This window comes from Phyllostomus discolor, chromosome 1 (assembly GCF_004126475.2).
Source record: "Phyllostomus discolor isolate MPI-MPIP mPhyDis1 chromosome 1, mPhyDis1.pri.v3, whole genome shotgun sequence".
NCBI classification, from domain to species: domain Eukaryota; kingdom Metazoa; phylum Chordata; class Mammalia; order Chiroptera; family Phyllostomidae; genus Phyllostomus; species Phyllostomus discolor.
Genome location: NC_040903.2, coordinates 82,365,717 through 82,391,907, shown reverse-complemented (window position 1 = coordinate 82,391,907; position 26,191 = coordinate 82,365,717). Strand labels below are relative to the sequence as shown.

The 26,191-nt window shown below is 37.1% G+C and overlaps 1 protein-coding gene across 8 annotated transcripts in view; it reads right to left on the bottom strand.

The window, feature by feature from the left end:
- Window positions 1-26,191, bottom strand: part of COL25A1 (collagen type XXV alpha 1 chain) — a 498,892-nt gene that overhangs the window by 196,679 nt on the left and 276,022 nt on the right. For all 8 annotated transcript variants that reach the window (XM_036025482.1, XM_036025500.1, XM_036025468.1 and 5 more), the window contains one exon: window positions 24,446-24,453. In XM_036025482.1, the coding sequence (XP_035881375.1) occupies window positions 24,446-24,453 (8 nt within the window). The remainder of the gene's footprint in view (window positions 1-24,445; window positions 24,454-26,191) is intronic.

Genomic DNA, 26,191 nt, shown 5'->3' with positions numbered 1-26,191 from the left:
TAACATAGATTTGTCTGACTTGAACCCTCTTGTGCATCATGCTGGTGGCTGGAGCCTTGGGCCTAGGAGAAATTGCCCAGGGGAAGCAAGTCAGAGTGATTCCTAACACTCTTTTCCATTAAATAAAGGCTAGAACTGCTCTACTTAGAAACATCCACACATGAAACACTTAAAATTTTGCGTGCACACACACACACCCCATGAAGTCTGTCCATAGATTCTCTAGCAAATCATTCACTTCAGGTTAAGATCTCCTGGGTAGAGAAATATAAATAAGAGAGGAAGAGTGTCCCAAAAAGGTAATTGAGGCAAGAAAGCATTAAAAACAACGACAAGCTTAAGTTAAAGAAGCCAAGATTTGAGAGAATTTCAAAAAAGAGAAATTCAAATGAGGACTGCAAAGAGTCATAAGAGGAAAGTTTATAGCTACATAAGCCTACTTGAAAGAATCAAGAAATACCCCTAGTAAGTAATTTAACTCCACAACTAAAGAAAATAAAAAATAATAAACAAAGCCCAAAGTAAACAGAAGGAAGTAAATAGTTAAGATCAGACAAGAAGTAAACAAAATAGAAATTTAAAAACAATAGAAAAGAAAAATAAAAATTCAAAATGGATTAAAAACTTAAATATTAGACCCCAAACCATAAAAATCCTAGAAGAAAATATAGGCAGTAAAATCTTGGACATTACTCATAGTAATATTTTATCTGATATATCTCCCCAGGCAAGGGAAACAAACAAAATATAAACAAATGGGACTATATCAAACTAAAAAGTTCTTGCACAGCAAAGGAAACCATCAGGAAAATAAAAAGACAGTTCATAAAATGTGAGAACATATTCACAACACATCTGATAAGAGGTTAAGATCCAAAATTTATAAAGAACTTACAAAATGCAACACCAAAAAAACAAACAATCCAATCATAAAATGAGTAAAAGATCTGAATAGACACTTCTCCAAGGAGACATATAGATGGCCAATAGACATATGAAAAGATGCTCAACAACACTAATTACCAGAGAAATGCAAATTGAAACCACAATGAGCTATCGCCTTACACCTGTCAGAACGGCTATCATTAATAAATCAACAAGAAGTGCTGGAGAGGATGTGGAGAAAAAAGAACCCTTTTGCACTGTTGGTGGAAATGCAGATTGGTGCAATCACTGTAGAAAGCAGTATGGAGATACCTCAAAAAATTAAAAATGGATCTGTCTTTTGACTCAGTGATCCCACTTCTGGGAATATATCTACAGGAACCCAAAACACTAATTTGAAAGAACATAAGCACCACTATGTTCATTGCAGCATTATTTACAATCACCAAGAAATGAAAGCAGCCCAAGTGTCCATCAGTAGATGAGTGGATAAAACAACTACGGGACACTTACACAATGGAATGCTACTCAGCCATAAAAAAGTAGAAAATTTTACCCTTTATGACAGGATGAATGGACCTGGAGAACATTACGTTAAGTGAAATAAACCAGTCAGAGGAAGACAAATACCATATGACTTCACTCATATGTGAAATCGAATGAACAAACTAAACTAATGAGCAAAATAGAGACAGGCTTGTAGATAGAGAGTAGGATGACAATTGTAGGGGGGTGGATGGGGTGGAGGGATCCAGCAAAAATAGAAAAGGACTTGTGGACATGGACAACAGTGTGGTGATTGCAGGGGGAAGGAGTGTTAAGTGGTAATGGGAAAAAATGAAAAATTTTAAAAAAGAAAAGATCAATAAAACTAAGAGCTGGTTCTTTGAAAAGATAAATAAAATAGACAAACCTTTAGCCAAACTCATTAAGGAAAAAAAAAGAGATCCCAAGAAAATAGTTATAAATGAAAGAGAAGTTACAACCAACACCACAGAAATACAAAAAATCATTAAAGAATACTGTGAACAATAACATGCCAACAAGTTTGACAATCTGAAAGGAGATACATTTCTAGAAGTATAAAACCTTCCAAAACAGAACCAGAGAGAAATAAAAAAACCTAAACAGATCAATTACTAGGAATGAAATTGAAGCAGTAATAAAAAAACTTCCAACACATAAAAGTCCAGGACCATTTGGTTTCACAGGTGAATTTTACCAACCATTCAAGGAAGAATTAATACCTATCCTTCTTAAACTATTTCAAAAAAATTGTAGAGGAAGGAATGTTTCCAAATTCATTTTATGAAGCTAGCATTACTTTGATATAAAAATCAGATAAGGGCATTACAAAAAAATTACAGGCCAGTATCCTTTATGAACATAGATGCAAAAATTCTCAATAGTAGCAAACTGATTCAACAATACATTAAAAAAATTATACACCGTCACTAAGTGGGGTTTATCCCAAGGATGCAAGAATGGTTCAACATCTGTTAATCAATCAATGTTATACACCACATTAACAAAATAATGGATGAAATCATGTCATCATCTCAATAAATGCAGAAAAGGCATTCAACAAAATTTGATATCCTTATACAATAAAAACTCTCAACAAGGTGGGAAAAGAAGAAACATATCCCAAAATAATAAAAACCAATGTGACAAACCCACAGCTAATATAATCAATGGTGAAAAGTTAAAAGCCTTTGCTCTAAGATTAGGAATAAGACAAGGTTGCCCATTCTCACCACTACTATTCAACATGGTATTGAAAGAAATAAAAGGCATAGAAATTGGAAAGCCAGAAGTAAAACTTTTATTTGCAGATGACATGATAGTGTGTGTGTGTATGCATGTGTATATATATATGTATATATATAATCTCCTAAATATATATACATATATATACCCTAAAGAATCCACAAAAAACTATTAGAAATAATAAATGACTACATAAAGTTGCAGAATACAGTCTCAATATACAAAAAAAATCTGTTGTGTTTCTAATTAACAATCAGAAAAATAAATTAAGAAAACAATCCCATTTGCAATTGCATCAAAAAGTATAAACTACCTTGGAATAAATTTAACCAAAGAGGTGAAAGACTTGTACTCTGAAAACTATAAAACAATGAAGAAAGACATTGAACAAGATAAAAATAAATGGAAGAATATACTTTGCTCATAGATTGCAAGGATTAATATTGTTAAAGTGTCCTTACTACCTAAAGTCTGTCTTATACAGACTTAATGCAATGCCTATCAAAATATTAATGGCATTCTTTCAAAGAATTAGAACTAATCCTAAAATTTGCATGGAACCACAAAAGGCCCTGACTAGCTGAAGAACTTTTGAGAGGAACAAAGTGGGAGGTATCATGCTCCTCAATATCAAATAACATGACAAAGCTACAATAATCAAAACAGTATAGGACCAGTATAAAACATATCTATAGATCAATGGAATAGAGTAGAGAGCTCAGAAATAAATTCTAGTATATACAGTCAAATAATCTATGATAAAGGAGGCAAGGATACACAACAGGGTAAAGACAGTGTCTTCAGTAAATGGTGTTGGGAAATTGAACAGATACATGCAAAAAATAAAATTGAACCACTGCTTTTTACCATATACAAAAGTCAACTAAAAATGGACTAAGGACTTAAATGTTAGACCCATAAAATTCCTAGAAGAAAAAATTCCTAGAAGAAAAAATTGGCAGTAAACTCTTTGACATTGCTTTTAGTAATATCTTTTTGGACATATCTTCTTCAGCAAGGGAAACAAAAAAATAAACAAATGGGAATACACCAAAGTAAAAAGTTTCTACACAGTGGACAAAACCATCAACAAAACAAAAAGACAATATACTGAATGGGAGAAAATGTTTGTAAATGATACATCTGATAAAGGATTAATATCCAAAATACATAAGGAACTCACATAACTAAACACCTCCCCCCACAAACAATCCAATTAGAAAATAGGCACATGGCCTGAATAGATATTTCTCCCAAAAGGACACACAGATGGCCAACAGAAACTCAGCATCACTAATCATCAGGGAAATACAAATTAAAATCACAATGAGATATCACCCCACACCTGTCAGAATGGCTATCATTAGTAAGTGAACAAATAACAAGTGCTAGAGAAGATGTGAGTAAACGGAAACCCTAGTGCACTGTTGGTGGGACTATAAATTAGCTTAGCTATCATGGAAAGCAATATGGGGATTTCTCAGTTAATTAAAAATAGACTTGCTGTATGATTCAGCAATTCCATTACTGGTTATTTACCCAAATAAAACAGAAACACTAATTTGAAAAGATATATCCACTCTTACGTTCACTGAAGCATTATTAGTAATAGCCAAAATATGGAAATAACTTAGATTTCCAACAATAGATGTATTGATAAAGATGAACCTAGAGGGTATTATGCTGAGTGAACTAAATCAGAGAAAGACAAATATCACATGATCTCATTTTTATGTGAAATCTAAAAAATAATAAATGAATGAATAAACAAAACAGAAACAGACCTATACAAACATACAGATATACAAAACTAGCTAATGGCTGCCAAAGGGGAAGAGGAGGAGTGATGGGAACTTTAAAAAAGCCTTCTAGAATACTGTAACATACCAACCCAGCATTAAAAAAAATCTCTCAAGTTAAATAAGCCAAGATTTCAGAGAACTTCAAAAAAATTAAATTTAAATAAAGACTACAAAGAATCTCCTGCATTTAGTTAATAGGGAGTCAAATCTTCATTGTAACTGATTGAGCAATGAAGTAAGTTAAGTCAAAAATAAGCACTATTTAAAAAAATAAGCACCACAGACAGCAAGCAGGTGTCATCTCAAGTGCCAACTGATTGATCGGTGATGGCTGCCTGGAATAATGTGTTAAAAGAAGATTCTGAGGCTGGGTTATAGACTTTGGGAAAGGACACTGGGTTTAATCAGAAATGTCTACTAAAGGCAAACAGTGGAAAATATGTGTACCAATTTGCCACTTTCAATAGACAATTCTGTGAGGAAAAGAAAAGAAATAGGATAGTAACTAAAAGGGATATTAGGTTTGAAGAAAAGGTTTTTGTTTTTTCGGTAAGGTAAGAAGGCTTTGAAAATGTTTACAAGCTGACAGAAAACTGTTAGCTGACAGAAAAGAAATGGCTTGCAGAGCAAAATCAATGTGTAAGAAAACACAAAAGGAAGGAGTGTAAGAGAATAGCGTTAGGACACGGGGCACCATTTTGTCTGAGGAGAGGAGAAAAGGAGGATTCAGACATATCTGGATGTACAGAGGCAGAAAACAGACGTATTCCATGCCCCAAATCTCTGGGGACTCTGAGGTAGAGGTCTGCTGAGTGTGGGAACAGTAAAGTTTATTATTCATACGCTAATGTTTGTTAAGCAGCTCCAGGGTACTAGGCTATCTTCAGAAACTAAGAGTATGGTAAATAAGACATAATTCTTGCTATCACTCTTGTTAAAGGAGACAGACTTTAAGAGATTGTTTATGAATAAAGTGGCAGATGATTGTAACAAATAAGATGAAACATATACAGGGATAAGGAGGCTGGAGAGCCATTCAGTGGGAGGGTGCCAGGGTGTTCACGGAAGAACATTTTACAGGATGGTCATGGAAGAACTCTCTGAACATAGGAAAAAGGAACAGCAGGTAGAATGCCCTATCATGCAGAGATAGGGTGTTCAAATGACAGATAGCATGTCCAGATTAGAGAGAGAAATGGGAAAGGGGTAAGGAGGAAAGCCACAGAGGTGGAGGGGCAGATCATGCAGAACTTTATAAGTCATAATAAGAACCTGGCCTTTAATGGGGGAGAGATACAAAGCCACAGGGAGGAGGTTTTGTAAAGAGAAGTGACACAGTCTGAATTATATTTTTTAAAAATTATGTTCATTGAATAAAAAAGGCTGTAGGAGGGCAAGGGTGTGGGCATAGAGAGAAGTTAGGAGGCTTTGGTCACAATCCAAGTAAAAGATAAATGATGGGATGGGCCAGGATTGTAGTGGGGAAGGTAAAAAGTGGTTAGATGCTCCATTTTGCATGTAAATTCAGTTTGTTCATTAGATTCCACATATGAGTGAAATCACATGGTGTTTGTCTCTCACTGACTGGCTTACAGATAGAGAGCAGGGTGACCTCTGTGGGGGCATTAGAGGGAGGAGGGATAGAGCAAAAAGGAAAAAGCACTCATGGAATGGACAAGGACCACAGGGTGGTGATTACGGGAAGAAGTGGGCATGAGAGGGCTAAATGATAATGGATAAATCTAATAAAATTTTTTTAAAATAATAAAGCGGTTAGATTCTACATATATGGTGAACAAAGAGGTGCCAGATTTGCAGATTGAATGAGGCATGTTAGAAAAAAGAGGATCAGAATGCATCCAAGGTTTGCCTGGACCAACTACAGGCACAAATATGTCACTTACTGATGTACAGAAAACTGAGATTGAACGAGGACCTGCTTGGAGAGCAGACATGTAAGAGTTTGGTTCCAGACATGTTGAGTTTGAGAGACCTCTGAAATGGCCATGTGGAGATGTTGAGTAGATAGGTACATCACACAAGTCTAGAGTTCATAGCTAGGTCCTGGCCTGAAATACAGATCTGGAGCCTTTGACATAGACATAATATTTAAAACCACGAGATTATATGAGATCACTTTGCAAGTGAATGTAAATAAGGACGACAAAATGTCCGAGGACTGAGCCCAAGCACTCCAACATTTAGAGACCATGAAGAAGAAAAGGAACAAGCCAGGCTGAGAAGGAGGGGCCAGTGCGGTAGAGGAGTGCCACGACATCAAGCAAGGAGATAAGCAAGAAGTGTTTCAAGAAGAAGAGAGCAATAAACTGTGTTGAAAATAGTCCAGTCAAATTTGAACTGAACCCCGATCACTAAATTTGTCATGGTGAGGGTAACCAGGGACCGGACAAGAATGTTTCCAGCAGCCTGATAGAGATTCAAGGGAGAATGAGAAAACAGTGTTTGGTGATTGTGGACAATTCTTTCTAGGAGTTTTGCTGTGAAGGGCAGTGGGAATGAACAAATGCAACATTGTCTGGGGAAAAGATGGAATCAACAAAGTTCTGTTTTTATTTTTTAGGAAGGAATATATTATGGCTTCATTTTATGCTAATAGAATTATCCAATAGAGAAAAACTGGTGATTGCAAGATCAACGACCTTGAGCAAGGCAGAGGGGACTGGCTCAAATGCAAGTGAAGGCACAGTTCATCCCATTAACAGATGGGAAGGAGGGTACAGATCTGAGTAAATGATCAGACTTGGTGGTGGGACTGCATAGAAGTTATACTGTGATTGCTTCGATTTTCTCAGGAGAGTAAAAAACAAAGTTATTAACAAAGTTAAGTGGGGAGAAGATGCTAGAGGATTCAGGAGCAAGGAAGGGTTTGAAATAGCTAAGAAACCATGAACATGGATTAGGGGCATGGGCAGCTCTACAGATATGAAGAGGTTCAGAACACTGGCTGTGAATTTAAAGCAAAATCAGCTGAAAGGGTTGTTTTTCTTCACCCATATTGAGCGATATGGGTGCAGGTACAGTGTAGAGAGTGACTTGTATTTAACGAGGCTTGGCATTTCCCAGGCCAGGACCAAGGGAGAGAGTGAGGCAGGTGTATGCAAGAGCATGACTACAATGATAGACCACGGCATCTAATCTGTGAAGGGGAGAAGTGATGCTATGGGAGGTATGCGGTGGAACAGTGTTTTCCATTTCTTTGTCAGATATATTTGTTATTTACTTCACATTATTTTTGTAATATACCCATCCAGGTTTATTTAAAAAGTTCAATTGTATCAATGCTTGTATCATTAGGAAAATGTCTGATGTATTGTTTTTACCATTACTATTTTAACAAGTTTTAAAAACATGCTTTTAATTTATTTTAGCTATTTTGTGTTTCTATTTCTTTAGGCTTAATTGTATAAATGTAGTCTCAATAACTGAGTATGACAATAATAAATATAATGCTATCTATGTTTATTCAATAAAGCCTCAAAAATCACTGGAAGTATGGACTAATTTTGCAAAATATGTTGCCCAAAATTACTCTGATTTTTCCTACAAATCTTACTGTCTTTAGACATCATACATGATGAGCCACCACAGAATTTACATGAAGCACCCATTCCTACATTTCCTGTAACAAGGCCATATGCACTTCACTAACCAATTCTCTCTCTTTTTCTCTCTCTCTCTCTCTGTCTCTCTCTCTCTCTCTCTCTCTCTCTCTCACACACACACACACACACACACACAGAGTTACAGTGGCCATGTAACAAAAAGCTGCTAAAATGTCAGAGGAGGAAATAGGGCCGTCAGCTCCGGCAGTATGGACAGACCAATGAGAAAGTTCACTTTTACTCTATCAAATGTAATAGCACCTCATTTTAACCAGGTCAAGGCTCAGTTACATCTGGCAGTCAAAACCCCTGGTGCAGTCTCTGGAGAGACCCTTAGCCCTTTTGACTTCCCTCCAATTGCTTCAGGTTCCCGACTCCTAGCACATGCTTGTTCCTGCTAAGGTGCATATTTCACCTGTCAAAAATCCCTTCCAAGATCTAGGACTTTTCACTTCTTCCACAAAGATTTGCCTGTTTTCCTACAGCAGATGGGAACTTGATTTTTTCTGAATATCCAGCAATTGTTTTAATTCCTTTATGACATTCCATTCTGCCTAAAATTATACCTATTAATGTCATATCTTTCCCACTAAATGGCATGTTCCTTGAACAGCTAACATGCTGTTACAATATGCCAGGCCCTGTGCTACTTGTTTTGTGGACATTATAGGTACCTTTATTAGCCTGTTTACAGTTGCAGAAACTGAGACAGAGGTGACTTGCCCGAGATCATACAACTGGTAAGTGGAAATGCGAAGATAAAAATGCATGTCTGTCAGGTTCCAGAACCTGCACTTTTAAGCTAGAGGGTCCAGCAGAAGTAACACCTGCTTAAGAGTGGGTGATAGGGTATGTGTATGTCTCATACAAGATGAACAGCAACTTGAACATTTTTTCTAAAATGTCATATGGTGTGCTTGAGTGTGGTATTGTTATGTTACAGAATTGCACGCTTATAATTTTGTAATAAATAAGGGCATTATTTGTGCTGGACCCTGTATTTTGCTATATTGCACCTTGAATGGTAGAAGACATACAATAAATATTTGATTTTTAAAAATTCAACCTTATACGAATTTTATTTCAATTAACCTACTAAATTCCATGCACTGTAGTGGTGGTGGAGGCACAAGGAAAAATAAGGCATAGACCTTTCAACAATGGAACTTGTGGTCACAAGCAACACTGAGAAGTTATTACATTCTCTGGTTCCCACACTGGATGGGGCTTGTTCTTCCCAAGCAACGGGAACACGTCTGACTAAGGCCCAAACTGTGAAAGCTAATTATAGCTCTCTCTTCTCATTGCAATACAATTGATTGTATTGAAATACTAAAATGTCAAATGAACTACCTTTATTTTAAGAGATAACATTATTCAGTTAATAATCTGGGACTACATTAGATACTGTAATGCAGTCTTCAAGAGGGTACTGAATACATTTCACTTCTTCTATAATATGTGTTTTCAGTTGAGGCAGGAGAGATAACTTAGCATTTTAGAGATACTGACTAAATTACCTCTATTGATGAGGTTCAGCAGGTTCTTTCAGAATGATTTGAAATAATTGCTGAGGGATAAAAGATAGTGTTCTATGGGCTGTAGCCACAGCGAGCTCGCAGCCTACTGGGGAGAGAATAAAGCACAAGCTCCCGTTCATGAATGGTTCTATGTCCTGCCTGGAGCATGGTTGACTGACCATCCCTGAAATTGTATAAAAGAAAGGAAGTAGGCCAAGGTACACGTTTGTATTAGTAATTGGTGTGCATGAAGTGAATTAGACTATCCCACCAGGTCCTTCCTAAAGGGGTGGAAAGGCAATACAAACATCCAGGAATAAAGTCTGCTAAAGCCATCTTTTCAAAGCTTTTGACAAACTGCAAACCTCAGTCATTTATTTTTTTTCTCATTGAAAGGGGAGTTCAGGGAGAAGTTTCAGTTCAGTTCACACACATGCACACTCACACACGCACACCGAATGTATAGGTGTATGAAGCATGAACTAGGGCATGAGAGTTACATAGTACTGTCCTTATTCACAAAGGAAGTCAAGGGACCTGGTTCTGCCATTAAGCAGAGGCAGGATTTTTCACTGATGTCAAAGGGCAGGTGTAGTACAGTTCCAGGTTCCTTTAGCTCCTGTGTATATTCCCACAAGAACAATCTGTATGTAGTACCGTGGAAGCTGGTCCCCCTGTTTGGACAGCCGTATTGCGATTGTTGGCAAGAACTGCAGAAGGCAGTCCCAGTCAGAAGAGAGAGGTCAATTCAACCAAACCATGAATCAGATTTTAAATTTTTGAAGAAAACAATAAAATGGAAACCTCTTTGCTTTGTGATCCTAGAGAATAGAATTTAACTTCCTTTTTTTCCTGCTGTAGAAATTTCCCAGGTTTCTAAATTCTTTTTTAATGTTTCCCTTTCATAAAGAGCCCACAGTAGGCTAAGAATGAGAATTATTCAACCCATTTAACAATACTATAGAAGCAGTTTTATTCTAGCCTTTATATTAAAAAAACCACATAATTTGTTTTTGCAGCAGTACCCTTTTCAATAAACATGGATATTATTCAATCTTATATAATTTCCAAAAGAGCATTAAAATCAAAGTTTATAAATAATGCTAAATTATTTAAATATTTTAATTCAATTCAATAGTAAATAAGCCTGCAAAGTCATTCTTAACTCTACTTACATTTAAAGTAAAAATAAGCAATTAAAGATTAACAAAATTTTGAGGTTTAACTCAAGTAATTAAAGGATAACAGTATTTAAAAATAGGAAATGGATTTCCTTTATGGTGCTATTCTATTTCTTAATCATAGAAGTATTTAAAAAACAAAAATGTAAAACTTTATGGCAGATTGAAATGTGAAAGACATCTTTACCTAAAAGTTCTCATTTCTCTTAAGAAACAAATTCCATGTGCAGAAACAGAACGCACATGGCCAAGGCATCTCGAGCATCACTCAAGAAATACACTTGATGTGGTTTCTGCCATGATGATGAGAACACAATAAACTGTGAAAAATGTCATTTCTGAAAAATTTGTTGGCTATAGTTCAGCAAGAGACAAATCTTTATAACAGATGTGACATGTTGACTTTGATGAATTGAACATTTCAAAATATGAAGCATTTTAAAAATATTCCCTTAGAAATAAATTAATTTAGATAAAACATACCCCATACCATTATTCATATGTCCATTTTCATCATTATAGAATAGTTCTATGTCAGTGTGACAATGTCTTCTTCAAATTCCTGTTTGGGCTTCACTTCTGGTTCATTAATTTAAAAAACAAAAAGAAAACCTGGACTCGATCTCTGAAGTTCCCAAGCAACTATAATTCTATACTTTTTGAATTTCATGTACTTTGAAGCTTTCTGTGATTTGAAGATAAAAATCTCAGGAAAAGATCCGAAAAATAATTTTGTTTTCTACCTAGGAGAAAAGTTTGAGCTACAAGACATTCTGACTGGAGAGTCAGTATCTTGGTCAACTGCTGCAGATTCATCAGTTCTAAATTTGTGAGAAATTACAAGCCTTCAAATGCCAATATTAGAACTTAGTGCACCACTATGGGGCTTTTAGTACCACATAACATATATAAGGTTTGTCCAGAAAAAGTCCAGCCATTGTTAATATAATGAGAATGTTTCATCCAACATCAAGGTAACCTGCCAACTGAGGAGCATGGACTGGAATGTGCAGGCATGAACAGTGACAACTTCACTATACTAGTTGCTCAGGATGGTAGGTGCCACTGAGTGAGCATGTGTACTGTGTGGCCACTGCATTCAAAATGGTAAGTACAGCAACTAATCTGCATCAGAATTTGCATTAAGCTTGAACATTCTTCCATGGAAACTATTCAGATGATTCAGAAGGCTGCAGCTATGGACAACTGGTGATTGGCAGGTTCATCATGACAACACACCCACTCATGCATCACATCTCATACAGAGTTTTTTGTCAAAATATCAAATCACCCATGCAATTCAGCCCCACTGCAGCCCAGATTTGGCACCCTGCAACTTCTGGCCTTTCCTAAAATTAAAATCACCTTTGAAAGGGAAGAGATTTCAGACCATTGATGAGGTTCTGGAAAATATAACAGGGTAGCTGATGACAATTGGGGGAACTGTGTGAGGTCCCAAGGTGCCTACTTTGAAGGGGACTGAGGCATCATTGTCCTAGGTACAATGTTTCTTGTATCTTGTATCTCCTTCAATAAATGTCTCTTTTTCGTAATACATGATTGGATACTTTCTGGAAAGATCTGGTATATTTGGGTGTTAGACAAGGTGCTAGTTTTCTATAAGTACATATATTTATGTTACTGGGCTTCATATGATGCCTTTAATGGATAAGGCCAAATAATGTTTACCTAAATTTGGTTATAGTTTAAAAGTAAGAATTTTGAAGATTATAGTTTAAGAACACTATTTAGATACCATTCTTCTTATGCTAATGTATTTAAAAGGCTAGCCCACACAGAATGAGACAAAGTAAGAAAAATATGTAACAAGAGATATCTATTTGTAAGAGATACATCATATTGATTTTAATAGTAACCCACCTGCTGAGCTACTGTCACGGAGCAAAAGTAAGATATAGCAAGGAAACATTTCACACCTGAAGTGAAGCTGATTTCCAGTCCCCAGACTAAAAATATTCTAATATAAACCATCCCTTTCTATCAAAACTCTCCCAAAAGGAATGTTTATTGTCTATGGAGTCTCCTTTACTGACATTATTATAAGGATTTTATAAATCACCGAAAGAAGGTTACATCTTTGTAATCACTGTATTTTAAGGCAAGAGATTTAGTTCCTACTACCACAGAGAGAGAAGACAGATTGATTTTCAGTAATAATTTCATGAGTGAAAACTTGCTATTTAATTTATTTTTAACAGAACACAAGCCTAGAAAAATGATTGAGGTGCTTTAGTTATTAGAGTTACTGGAAAGTTCCAGGAATGAATAGGAACAAAAGAAACTGCCTACTCTTCAATGATACTTTTAATGACAAAATAAAAGCTTCCCTTGCTAACTATAATGTCTAGGAGGAGGTTTCCCAACCCAGACTCATTTGCCTTGTGGTTTTGATTATTTATATACACATTATACATATGCACATAGGAAACTTCCTATTATATGGAATATGCAATTTCTATAGTGAGTTTCATACAAATTATGGTATTTGATACAAGGTCAAGCAACTTTTCATTTTGTTCGAAATGTTCCAACAATCTGAAATTGCCATCAATTTGTTTATGCTCTACAGTCTCTCCTCCTAAACTCTGCTAACATCACCAAACTAAAGATAAAATAGGAAATTTTTTGTCCCTCTAAGCAGGGTAATTAATGCCTATGGGAAAATAACACTCTTAACAACTATAACCCAGGGGATCTAGTCAGGCAAAGGAGTAAATCCTCATCTTTGAAACTGGCAAACAATACAAGAATTCAAAAATAGTTTCTTTTCAACTCATGCCATATAACGTACAAAATAAGTTTGTATGTAATTGCAATGCCGGATCAACTTCCCAGATGGACATGAAGAATCAGTGATTAGAGGCTTAACTTTAATATGCAAAGTAGAGAGTTGGGTGGACATGGAGAGGGGCACTGGCATAAATAACCCCTACAAGTGGAAGTGGAATTTCAGGTCATTTCCTGTCTGGGGATATATTGGGCATATTGGATAATGGTCCGAGTACCTGAAAGGAAACCACAGGCTGATTAGTTCCACTCCACGGGATGGATTTTAAAAACCTGTTCTTATTCTTCACCATTGATTAGAAATCTAAATGGAAGGCTACATATGGTGAAAGATATATACATTCAGCCATTATAACCGAAGGGCGATAAATTATCCAGGGTGCCTGCAGAGAGCTCTCTAATCCACTCTTTCAGCTTTCACTCTCACCTGTGAAGCAGCCTGAAACTGTATGCCAATTGGTTGTTAATGATGTGCTTGGGAAGGGAACAAGTTGAAATTGTTCCCCAAACTGCAAATCAAGAGACAAAGTATGTGTGTCTACTACTGTTGAATGAAATTATATATCAGAACAAAAGCCTATGTCTGTAGCACAGACTGAAGTGTGCCTTCACATGTCCTGCACAGTCCATGGCTGTGCGCAGCATAGCACTCGGGAGCGCTTGTATTTTTATTCCCAGAAGAATTTCCTAACATAGATGTAGGGAAGGCAAGCCTCTGAAAGGAAGTTTGTGATATAAAATGCAAAATAATTGTTTTTAAATTTGTAGTTTCCAGATTGGGTTTCTACTGTGCCTGCCAAACATTCTCCTTCTTTTTCTGTGGGTTAGCTACACAAATATGGATTTCATTTTTTTATTAACAGAAGGAAGTGGTGATTCAGCCACTTTGTATAGATGCCCTAGTTTTCCTATTGCTACTCTCCCTCCACAAAACACTGTAAGATGTGACAGTTCAAAACTAGGAGCACAGGAGAGTGTGGGGGGACTGTGATTAGGAAGAGCAAGCCCCTCGCCCCTCTGGTTCTGTCTGCAGCCCAGCCCTTGGGCCTCCCGACTCCAGCTTACCTCGGTCCCGGCCAGCCCCTGCTGCTCCGTTTTTGCCTTTTCCCTAAATATGGATATGGAGCTCTTGGCAGCAGAAATGCTGTTACTAAATGCTTTCTTTTACATAGGTTCCAAATTTTCCCTCAAGTGTGTTTCATCTCAACTGTGGCAAGTAGGAGAGACTCTCTTGCAGCCTTTCTCTAAAAAGTCTGCAGGTCTGTGTTTATTTGCTATGGAAAGATCAAATGTAAGCATTCCAGAACTCAGCGATGCCCTCATGCACTTAGGAGACATGCACGCCTCGTGTGTTACTCCCCTTCTCTGGGCCCCATTCACAGCCATTGAATAAAATAGAGCAGTACCATCAGCCCTACATACTTCACAGGGTTGCCGCATCAAATGATCTGGATAAAAGGGCTTTGATCTCTAACTTCCAATTAAATGTACTGCATAATTAATAGCAAAGAATGCTATTTATTCAAGTGAAAAATGTATATTTACACATCACAGCCAATGTCATATCACTAAGCACATGGAATATGGAAGCTCAATCAAGAAACAGGTTGAAGAAGGAAGGAGAGAAGATTTCCAGAGGAAGGAAAAGACAGCAACAAAGGATAAGCATTGAGCATGCACCTGTGCCTGGTCAACAGGCATCTGGGAAAGTACAGCTCAGACAGGTGCTCGTTTGAAAATATCATCATGATGGTCTTGTGCCAATGTGGATAATCTATGATTCCTGGTTGTTTGGTCAAACATAAGTCTAGATGTTTCTGTGAAGATATTTGATAAATGTGATTAATATTTACAATCAGTTGACTTTAAGTAAAGTGACTCTAAGAGTTTAGTAATTTTTTCACAAAAGTATTAGTAAAAATTAAGCTTTCACTTGAAACCATTTGGGCATATGAAACAGGACAGATAACCAGAATTATTTCAGGTTGAAAGGTCACCCGGAACCCAATACAGGGTAATGAAATCATTCAGTAGCAAGAAAGAAAATGAGAAGTAAGACAAGGCCATTGCAGTGTCTGATGGTGCTTTACAGTGTGGAAGTGCTTAAAGACAAAACACCTTCATTATTAATAAGGTTAAGTGACCAGGGGGCCTAAGGCTCCTAGCCTGGCATTAATACCCAATTCTTCTTACAAACCACAGCCAAATTTTATGTTGCTTTTTAAAAAAGAAATCTCTTCCTTTTTATTTCTTTTTCTGTTCGAAGTTTCTAATGATAATAACTTTGACAAAGTTGTTCTTCTCTAAATGTTACAATAAGACAGAAGTCACATTATTACCCAAGTGACATACCTATGTACATCTCTCTGGGGATTTCTGGGCCTATTTCTTCAGGAATTATTTCCAGACAGGGTAGCAGATTTTGGCTGGGGTCCAACTTTTTTTACTTTTCTTCTGAGCTACATTTCTTTACTTTCTTTCCATGCTATTAGGTGTGAAAATGTGACTTGACTGTTGCCATAGAAATGTGGTCAGAAGTGATACAAACCATAAAATTTTGTACTTCTTTTGATCCTGCATTCTCTTTCCTATTTATGCTATCTGGTGGCTGTATGTCTGTGCCCAGAGTAACCTTATAACACACATGTGAAAGATGGCAAAGACGCTATGAGTCTGAATCCCTGCAAGAAGCATTGCCCCTCACCATGGGTCAGAAATAAATTCCTATCATGGCAAGGCAACATGTCAGAGGATGTCTGTTGGAGCAGCAAACATTATTCTAAAACAGAAGGTATCTAGAAATAGACCACAAGAAAAAATGTTGCAAAGAAAAATATTATCAATATTTTTATGTATCTTCCTCTTCTTTTTTTTTAACTTAACACTCCTATTTCATTTGTAGGGTCTTCACCCATTCTCTTTGCCCCTTGAAGAATTCTAAAGTTCTGTTCAATCTGGCCTTGAATCTACATTAACAACATCAGAGGAAGCATTGAAACAAATTGCCACGGAACACAGTTCCTTCTTCAAACATGGTAGCTTAAACCACTCAAAACAGAAGACATGAAAAGACACTGGGGAATCTATTCTGTGTAAGAATTATAGTTATATTCTCTTTTCCTACCATTTGTTCCAGGAGACAAACTGGTGTGCAAGGTCCCAAAATGAATTACCCATCCGACAGCCTAAGGTCATTCTACTATAACTCTGTCTCCAAACAGCCTTTATAACAAATTAATTCTCCAGATTTGTTTTGTTTGTTTCTTTTGTTTGCTATGTTGACTATGTCTGACTTTATGTAGCTATACTGGTATTTTATAGCAATACTGCCTACTACAAGATAAACAAAACCACCCTATTGTTATAGAAAAAAATAATTTAAGGGGAGAAAAAAATGGGACAACTTTAATAGCATAATGAATAAAATATCCTTCAAAAGTACATGCTTCGAGTACAAATAAAAACATTTTAATAATTAAGCAGGAATATAATAATTAAAGCAATTAAAGAAAATTTGCTGAAAAACATGATAATTTTATATTCTGTTTTCTTTTTAAAAAAGATTTTATTTATTTATTTTTAGAGAAGAGGGACAGAGGGAGAGAAACATCAATGTGTGGCTGCCTTTTGCATGCCCCCTACTGGGGAGCTGGCCCACAACCCAGTCATGTGCCCTTACTGGGAATTGAACCAGTGACCCTTTGGTTTGCAGGTCAGTACTCAATCCACTGAGCCATACCAGCCAGGGCTATATTCGGTTTTCTTGACTCAAGAGCCAAAGCTTATACCTCCACACAATTTACTTCTGGTAGATGAGAATTGGATGATTAAAAGTTTGTCTTGAATAACTGGCAGCATGAAAAAGCACTTATAAGATGCAAGTTCTATAGACAACTAAGAAAAGGTTAAAATGAACCATAGATAGTAGATGGTAGAATAAAATGCAATAAAAAAGATAGCTATAAAAAGAACAGTAACACAATTAAAGCTTATGTACCTGAAAAAAATCTTGTTTAAATCTAGGGGCAAATGAGCTTTGAAGAGAGACAGGCCTGGGTTCAAACTCTGGTTCTGCCTCCTACTAAATGTGAATCCATAGAAAACTACTTAACTTACCTCGAGACTTCCGGCCAAGATGGAGGCATAGGTGGACACACCATGCCTCCTCGCACAACCAAGATAGAGACAACAACAATTTAGAAACAGAATGACAGCCAGAACTGACAGAAAATTGATCTGAATGGAAGTCAGACAACCAAGAAGTTGAAATAGACACATTCATCCAGCCCGGTAGGAGGGGCGGAGTTGGGCAGCCAGGCGCCGGTCACAGCACAGAGAGCAGAGAGCATTGGGACCCGGAGCGTAAGGCATCCGGGGCATGCAGGACCACAGCGGGTGGACCCTGAGTGCTCAAGCAGCAGCTGGTAGACCCCAGCCGAGGGGTGGCAACCAGCAGACCCAGTGAGGCAGCAATTGTAAAGCAAGGCAGTGCGGGCAACCCAGGATCCCAGTGCTGGGAAATAGAGCCTCAGGACACTGATTCAGGACACCTGTGGGAGTTGGGACACACGGAGAGACACCCAACCTCACAGGAGAGGTCCTTGGAGGGCCCCACAAGGTGCACAAGCCCACCCACATGGGAACTGGCAGCAGAGGGGCCCAGTTTGCTCAGAGGAAGTGCAGAAGGGACTGAGGTCCCAGGAGGACAGAGCAAGTGCCATTGTTCCCTCTGGACCCAGACCCCATATACAAACATCACAACCCAGTGACTGGGGTGCCCCACCCTGGTGAACACCTAAGACTCTGCCCCTCACCATAACAGGTGCAACTAGACCAAGAAAAAAAAGAGATGGCTCAAACAGAAGACCAAAAGAAAGCCCCAGAACCCATCCTTTTAAGCGACCGAGAGATAGCCAATCTATCAGATGCACAGTTCAAAACACTGGTGATCAGGAAGCTCACAGAATTGCTTGATTTTGGTCATAAATTAGATGAAAAAATGAAGGCTACAATAAGTGAAATGAAAAAAAAAAAACACAGGGAACCAATAGTGATGGAAAGGAAGCTGGGTCTCATATCAATGGAGTGGACCAGAAGGAAAAAAGAAACAACCACACAGAAAAGAATGAACAAATAAGAATCAAAAAAATGAGGAGAGGCTTAGGAACCTCCAGGACATCTTTAAACATTCCAACATCTGAATTATAGGGATACCAGACGGGGAAGAGGAAGAGCATCAAGTGAAAAAGTTATTTGAACAAATAATAAAGGAGAACTTCCCCATTCTAGCAAAGGAAATAGACTTCCAGGAAGTCCAGGAAGCTCAGAGAGTCCCAAAGAAGTTGGACCCAAGAAGGAACACACCAAGGCACATCATAATTACATTAGCCAAGGTGAAAATGAAGGAGAGAATACTAGAAGCAGCAAGAGATAAGGAGACAGTAACCTACAAAGGAGTTCCCATCAGACTGTCAGTTGATTTCTCAAAAGAGACCTTTCAGGCAGAAGGGTCTGGAAAGTATTCCAAGTCGTGAAAGACAAGGACCTACATCCCAGATTGCTCTATCCAGCAAAGCTTTCATTCAGAATGGAAGGGCAGATAAAGTGCTTCTTAGATAAGGTCAAGTTAAAGGAGTTCATCCTCACTAAGCCCTTATTGTATGAAATGTTAAAGGGACTTATCTAAGAAAAAGAACATTAAAAAAACATGTATAGTAAAATGACAGCAAACTCACAATTATTAACAACCACACCTAAAATAAAACCAAAAGAAACGAAGCAAACAACTAGAACAGGAAGAGAACCACAGAAATGGAGATCACATGGAGGGTTAGCAACAGGGGGGTGGGAGGAGGAGAGAGGGGGAAAAGGTACAGAGAATAAGTAGCATAGATGGTAGGTAGAAAATAGACAGGGGGAGGGTGAGAATAGTATGGGAAATGTAGATGACACATGGACATGAACTAAAGTGGGGGAATGTGGGTGGGAGAGGGTGTACAGGGTGGAGGGAGTGAAGAGGTAAAATGGAACAACTGTAATAGCATAACCAATAAAATAATTTAAAAAAAAGAAAAAGAAAAAAAAAGAAAACTACTTAACTTACCTCGGTTTCCTTCTGTGTAAAATAGGTACAACGAATCTCTAGTTCCCAGAGCTGGCGTGAGAACTAGTGTGTAAAGTGATGTGGTAGGTAGTTACTATAAATTGTAGTTATTAGTATATCTGGAAAAGATTTCTCATTGACTTAAAAGTCACATTGTTTTTTTCAATATGAAGTAAAGATAACAGAGTTTCTCATTTAAGAGTTCTGCAAAGATTCCTTTTCCTAATTCATCTACCACATTGGCAGCAGTAGCATTGTAGGTTTAACTTGGCTAAGTCTGCTTCATTCATCCATCTACAAGATTCTGGGCTTCATATCCAGCTGACAATTGTTGAAGCTGGATGAAACAGAGCAGGCTGCACCACAGCATCGCATTCACACCGCCAAGGGTTTATGCTACCAACAGTAATATACCTCTGTCAGTCAAGCACAATTATAAGGCTTGATAGACTGATACGAATAAAAAAGCCACTTAAAATCAGTCTTCTGACTCTTTTCTGGCTACAGTTATAGGGCTTGTTTGATTCTGTTACCTGTGAATATTGGAACAACTCCTCATTTTTGGACAAAAGGATGGAAACACCACATCTCCCGCTGACCCTAAAAGGGGTCAAAGTTTGTGCAAAATTTGCTATATTTGAAAGCCCTGCTGTCATTTTGTAAATTTGATCATGTTTTTTGCTTCTTATTGAAACATGACGCCCTGGCTGGTATAGCTCAGTGGGCTGAGCACTGGCCTGCAAACCAAAGTGTCGCCAGTTCAATTCCAGTAAGGCACCTCCCTGGGTTGTGGGTCAGGCCCCCATTGGGGAGGCACGCAAGAAGCAGCCACACATTGATGTTTCTCTCCTTCTCTTTCCCTATCCCTTCCCCTCTGTCTAAAAATAAATAAGTGAAATCTTTAAAAAAACCCATGAATCTATTTTATACAAAATAAAAGGTACCATTTCATGCCATTTGGAGTCAGATAGCATAATGGTTGGACAAATCATTTCAGCAAATGCATTTTTGCTATCCGAACTGGGTGCTCAAAGCACTTGAACAGACTCCTTTAGCACATCGATTTTCAACCTTTGTCATCTCATGGCACACAAAAATTGACTACTAAAATTCTGCAGCACACCAAAAAATATATTTTTTTCCAAGTTGACAAAAGAAATAGGTGTAATTTTGATTCATTCACACTGGACAACTACTATTGTATTAGCTATTGTCATTTTTCTAATTTGGCAGTCTAGGGAAAAGAGGTCAAGTAGCCTGACTAAATAAATGATCGGGCACTGCATGTTTTAAACATTCTTGGGGCACACCAGAGTGCCATTGCATGCTGGTTGAAAATCACTCTTTTAAATCAATGTTTTAATACATGTTACCTTTATGAGTAAAAAATAGAAAAAAGCACCTGATATTAACATAAAATAAATTACATACATTATCATAAAAGTGCTCCTTTGCAACTTTTTATAGCAGAGAAACTTGTGATAGTAATATCTTTTTGTCAAAATGGTAAGGCTAAATAATAAGATGAACAGCTTTCTAAAGAGCAAATTAATTTACAGGATCTACATGAAGTTTTATTTCAACTTTTAAATTATAAATGATACCAATATGTAAGACATACAAACTGACAAAAGAAATGCTTTAGCTATACATAATTCTAGTGTGATATAGCCAAGTCTTCCAAATTATACCATTGAAGATGTAAAAGTAAGGTCCCTAAATTATATTTTATCATTAAGTTTTTTTTTAATCTTACTTGAAAGCATTACTTCAAGAGGGCAATGAAAAATTGTGACTCTCAAAGACAAAGAAACCTGCCACTGTCCCTCAGGCCAACCAATGTACCATTTGTTTGTTTGTTTATTAGCCAACATCGGAGTGCCCTGATGCCATCTCTTGCACTGTTGAGCACTATTGAGAACGAATGACAAGAAAATAGTCATCAGGACCACCAAGTTGTACTTCAGTACAAGTCATAGGACCACAAAAGCTCAGGCTAGAAGGAAGTTGGGGGAGTTTACTTGATAGAGGTTCTGTGCCAACAATTGCTCATCAGAAGCAAGACAAGCAAGACCAATTAATTTCTCAAAGTACCTTCATGCTTTACGTTTAAGCCATTAAAATGGCAGCATAAGCCTTGATATTCTATCCAATTTTATTTGTAGGGATAAAATAAATAATTTTTTAAACACAAAACTAGGAAAATAAAATTTTCTAAAAATCAAATTTCAGTTTATGAAAAAGAAGCAGAAAGAAAAATACACATAAAATTAAATGATGCTAAAAATAGGAAGCTGCAAGTTACAGTTGTCAATAATTGGATAGTGTATCTAAATAAACATAAAATTGATCAGTCTATTTAATCATAATAAATGGCACTGTTTATTAATTTTTGTTCAGATGCAAGAAACATACTGGACATATTTTATAAAGCCACTTAGTCTAAAGCAAAATTTGATGGAAAGCAAGTACTTCTTGAAAATCATATATGGGGGGGGGTGGTTAGGAATTGGAAGCTAAAGAGGATTTCATTACAAAGTATTTTGCCCACAAAGGCCCCCATGATATGGGGACCCAAATACTATGGCAAGAGTCCAATATATTAGCGAAGACAGCATAGTCAATATATATGTTTTTTTTCTTTTCTACAATCAATGATTTTTCATTTTGTCAAATGGTTGTTTCAAATGTAAACAACCTGAATTATCTTTTAGTCAGTATGAGAACTCATCACTATTCTTTATTTCCTGGATTTGATTCAATTTGCTAAACACAGTATAACTTCTTCAAAATGCAATTGAGATGGGGCGGCACTAATGCTTGTCTACAAATTAGTTTTGTACATTTCTTTTTTTTTTAAAGATTTCATTTATTTATTTTTTTGTTTAGAGAGGGAAGGGAGGGAGATAGAGAGAGAGAGAAACATCAATGTGTGGTTGCTGGGGGTCATAGCCTGCAACCCAGGCATGTACCCGGACCGGGAATTGAACCTGCGACACTCGGGCTCGCAGCCACACTCAATCCATTGAGCTATGCCAGCCAGGGCTAGTTTTGTACATTTCTTGGTCATGCTTTTATTCATATAATTATTTATATCAAGGAAATCATTTGACCTGTGGCCTGCCAAACCTGTGTACCAACCAATGATTCATGTTAAAACACATTTATAATTCATAAGGAATTGGGATAATGTGGTAAACAGAAAACATTTCAAATCAGACATATCTGAGTGAATTTCAGTTTTGCAAACCCTTTCTGGCTGTGCAGTTTTGAGTCTCAGTTTCCTCCCTAAACAATGAGATTGGTAACATCAGAGGGTGGCTGTGAGACAAACTGAAAGCATTAAGTGGCCTGAAGTAGAACATGGCCTACCTGTTTGAAGCTAGAGATTTCAAACGTGATATATATATATATATATATATATATATATATATATATATATATATATATTAACAGAAGGAAGAAAAATTGAGATATTTACATAAAGAACCTGGATCAATAGATATCCCCAAGAAAGCAAGAGTGATGTGGTTGCTAAATTTGTGAAGGGCCAAAGAGGAAATTCTAGAATCCCGAAAGTCTCCCTAAGGCAGAAATGAGATTTAACTACCTCTTGGCCTGCCTAATACTTACATCCCCAAAAGAAGCCTTGAACACTCTATTCTGGCTGTAATCTCCACAGTTTCCTCTTTGTAGTAGTGGTTTGTTTCTAGTTTTAAAGACGGAGGCTTAAGTAAGAAGCCAAAGCATCAGGCTCCAAGGGCTGGAGTATGCCATCTGCCTAGCATTAAGCAAGAACTGGAAGTCAGTTACAGAAGCACAATCACTTCCAACATGATTTATGCTCCATCCTTGAATGTGGCAGGAAGACTGCAAAAGATATTTGGAAGCCAATGCTTCCTCTGAATGAAGTAAACGAGTATAAGCTAAGTCCCTCTCCCTGGACCATGCTTGCCCGTCAGATAAGTTGCCAATGTGGAGTCTGTGAAACCCGGAGCAAAGTGGCTACTGGCGATGAGAAAATAGCTCAAGGCCGATGATCATCGCTACCATAAACATACAGCACACAGTACAAACACTGAGGTCAGACAGCAGATATCCAGGATATTACTCAAAAACACATCTAACTCAAAGCTGACAAGATAATCTGTTCCTGTGGGTGCAAAGCAGACTGGAATGCTGCTGCTATGACCTACTCGAGGAAAGAAAAAAGAAAGTGCAACTCCCCAAGGGCTCCGTCTAGTGCTCTCCATGCAGGCAAAACTCCAGCAGACATCAAAGGGAGTGACGCCTAAGGGGGAGTGCCGGACCAAGCCCACGGGGGGTATCATTTCCATGATCATGTTGCCATCTACCTTTGGTGGACTGGCAAATGCAAATACTTCAGATACAAGTTTAAACAGATGAAGAAAGAGGTGTGAAAGAGCTTGGAGATTCGCTTGCAAAAAAACCCCTCAGAATTCCAGGAAAAGCATTTAATATTAGGAACTTCATAAGTTATTTCAACAGTCCCAAGAGAGTAATTGGTTTGTGATGACATTAATAAAAGCTTTTTTTAGTTGACACATATTACACTCCAACATATCACATGACCACAAAAGCATGTACTTTAAAAATAATTTCCCAAAGTGAAGTACTCTTGAAAGGTCAGTAACATTTTTCTAATTGAAATATAGACTGAGGTTTTAATCAAGTTTCAACATACGTGATCCTGATTAATGCAGAAGAGCAAAAATGCAGCAAAGATACTTACAGGAGGACCTAGATGGTGAGGGGTGGGTGGAGAAGGTAAGAAAAAGGGAGAGATGAATTAGTGAATATGCAGAACATTAAATTAAATAAAATATTAAATCATCATCACAATCATCAGCACAATACAAGGGACATAGAAGTCAGTGATTCTTAATCATTTTTTTTCAGAACATGAAAACTTATCAGAAAAATATCAGACACCATATCAGAAAAATACATTTATGTCTATGTGCATACAAAACTTATTAAATTTTAGGGAATGTTCAGATTCCCTGAGGCCTGATTATGAATTACTGAGATGTTCATATATTTTAAGCAAAGATTGTCTAATTTTTATACCTAAAATTTAGATTTGAATCAGGAGAATCTTTGGTCATTAATGATAAACCAATTATAGAGAACTGATGTGTAAACTTTCTAAATTGGAAATAAGCTCATTATTCATTCTAAGAATGTTTTTCATTCAATCTTATGGGCAATACATAGAAGAATAAGCCCTGATGTTTACATAAGTGTCTTTAAAACTATGTATTCTCATCAAAACACCAGCAAATTCTAAGAAAATTTCAACAGTTCACACACCATATGCTCAATTAAAACATTAGTTCTATGTAGCCAGAGAGTTGGGAATTAATTTTTGTACTTTCTATAAAACACTGTATAAGCACAAAATTTTCACTTTTTTCCTCTTCAGTTCTCTTTCTTTTGACACAAAGATCGATTCAGCGGTTGGTTACTTGATTCCACCAATGTTTTGTCATTTCTTTCTCCTTAAAACAAATTGCTAAAGCATCCTCCATGAAACTGCATTTTGTGAAGGGAATACCTACACGAGTTTCCAATTATTTAGATTCAGTGAGGTTTAAGGATAACTTTTGAGAATACTCTTAAAGTAATTAAACAGGCACACTACCCAAATTCTTGAGTTTTCATAAACCCTTTCTACATCTTTTTTTTCAAAAGGAAGAGAAAATGAGACAAAATAAAATCAATCTGCTCTCTGCTCTTTTTGATAGATAAGTATTTCTACTATTTCAACCCTTAGTAATTGATTGTTTTTAATACTGAGAAATACTTATTGAAAATAACATTTATCACATACCAGAATCAAATCTTAAATTATCTTTCTCTTACTTGCAAGTAAGAAACAATGGCCTCACATAGTCATTTACATTTTTGGAATCTTAGACTTTTATAAACAAGTAAAACACTGAAAGTCAATGAACTCACTGACTTGCATATCTTGGTTTCAAAACAATAGTTTGTATCTGGCTCCACTGTTTCACTTTGCATATAGGGATTTGGCCTGAAAGCAAAAACTCACTGAGATGGGTGTTAGGACAACGGGGTGTGTTTTAGGTCCTCGTCACAAAAACCGTCTGGCCTGGCCGAATTACCTGACTGACCTCGCCTCCATGTCCTTCCATACAAAATGAAAATGCTGGACTGATTTCTAAGGCTCCTGTCATCACTAAACTTCTATGGTTATACAAGAGGTATAAAAACTCTCAAACAGTGAAATGAATGAGAGTAAAGCATGACAAAATTGTACCAGTTGGATAAAATAATAATAAAGCTTTCCTAGACATGTGCCCTGGTGTCCTAAGGCAGATGTTTTCACAGAGAAGCTGTGTTTGTGGACTGACCACCTATGAAGATGGAGGCATGGGTGATGTCGCCCCACTGTGTGCAGCTAAGAAACCCTCACCATACACTGAAAGGATGGACTTGACGCAATAAAGTAGCC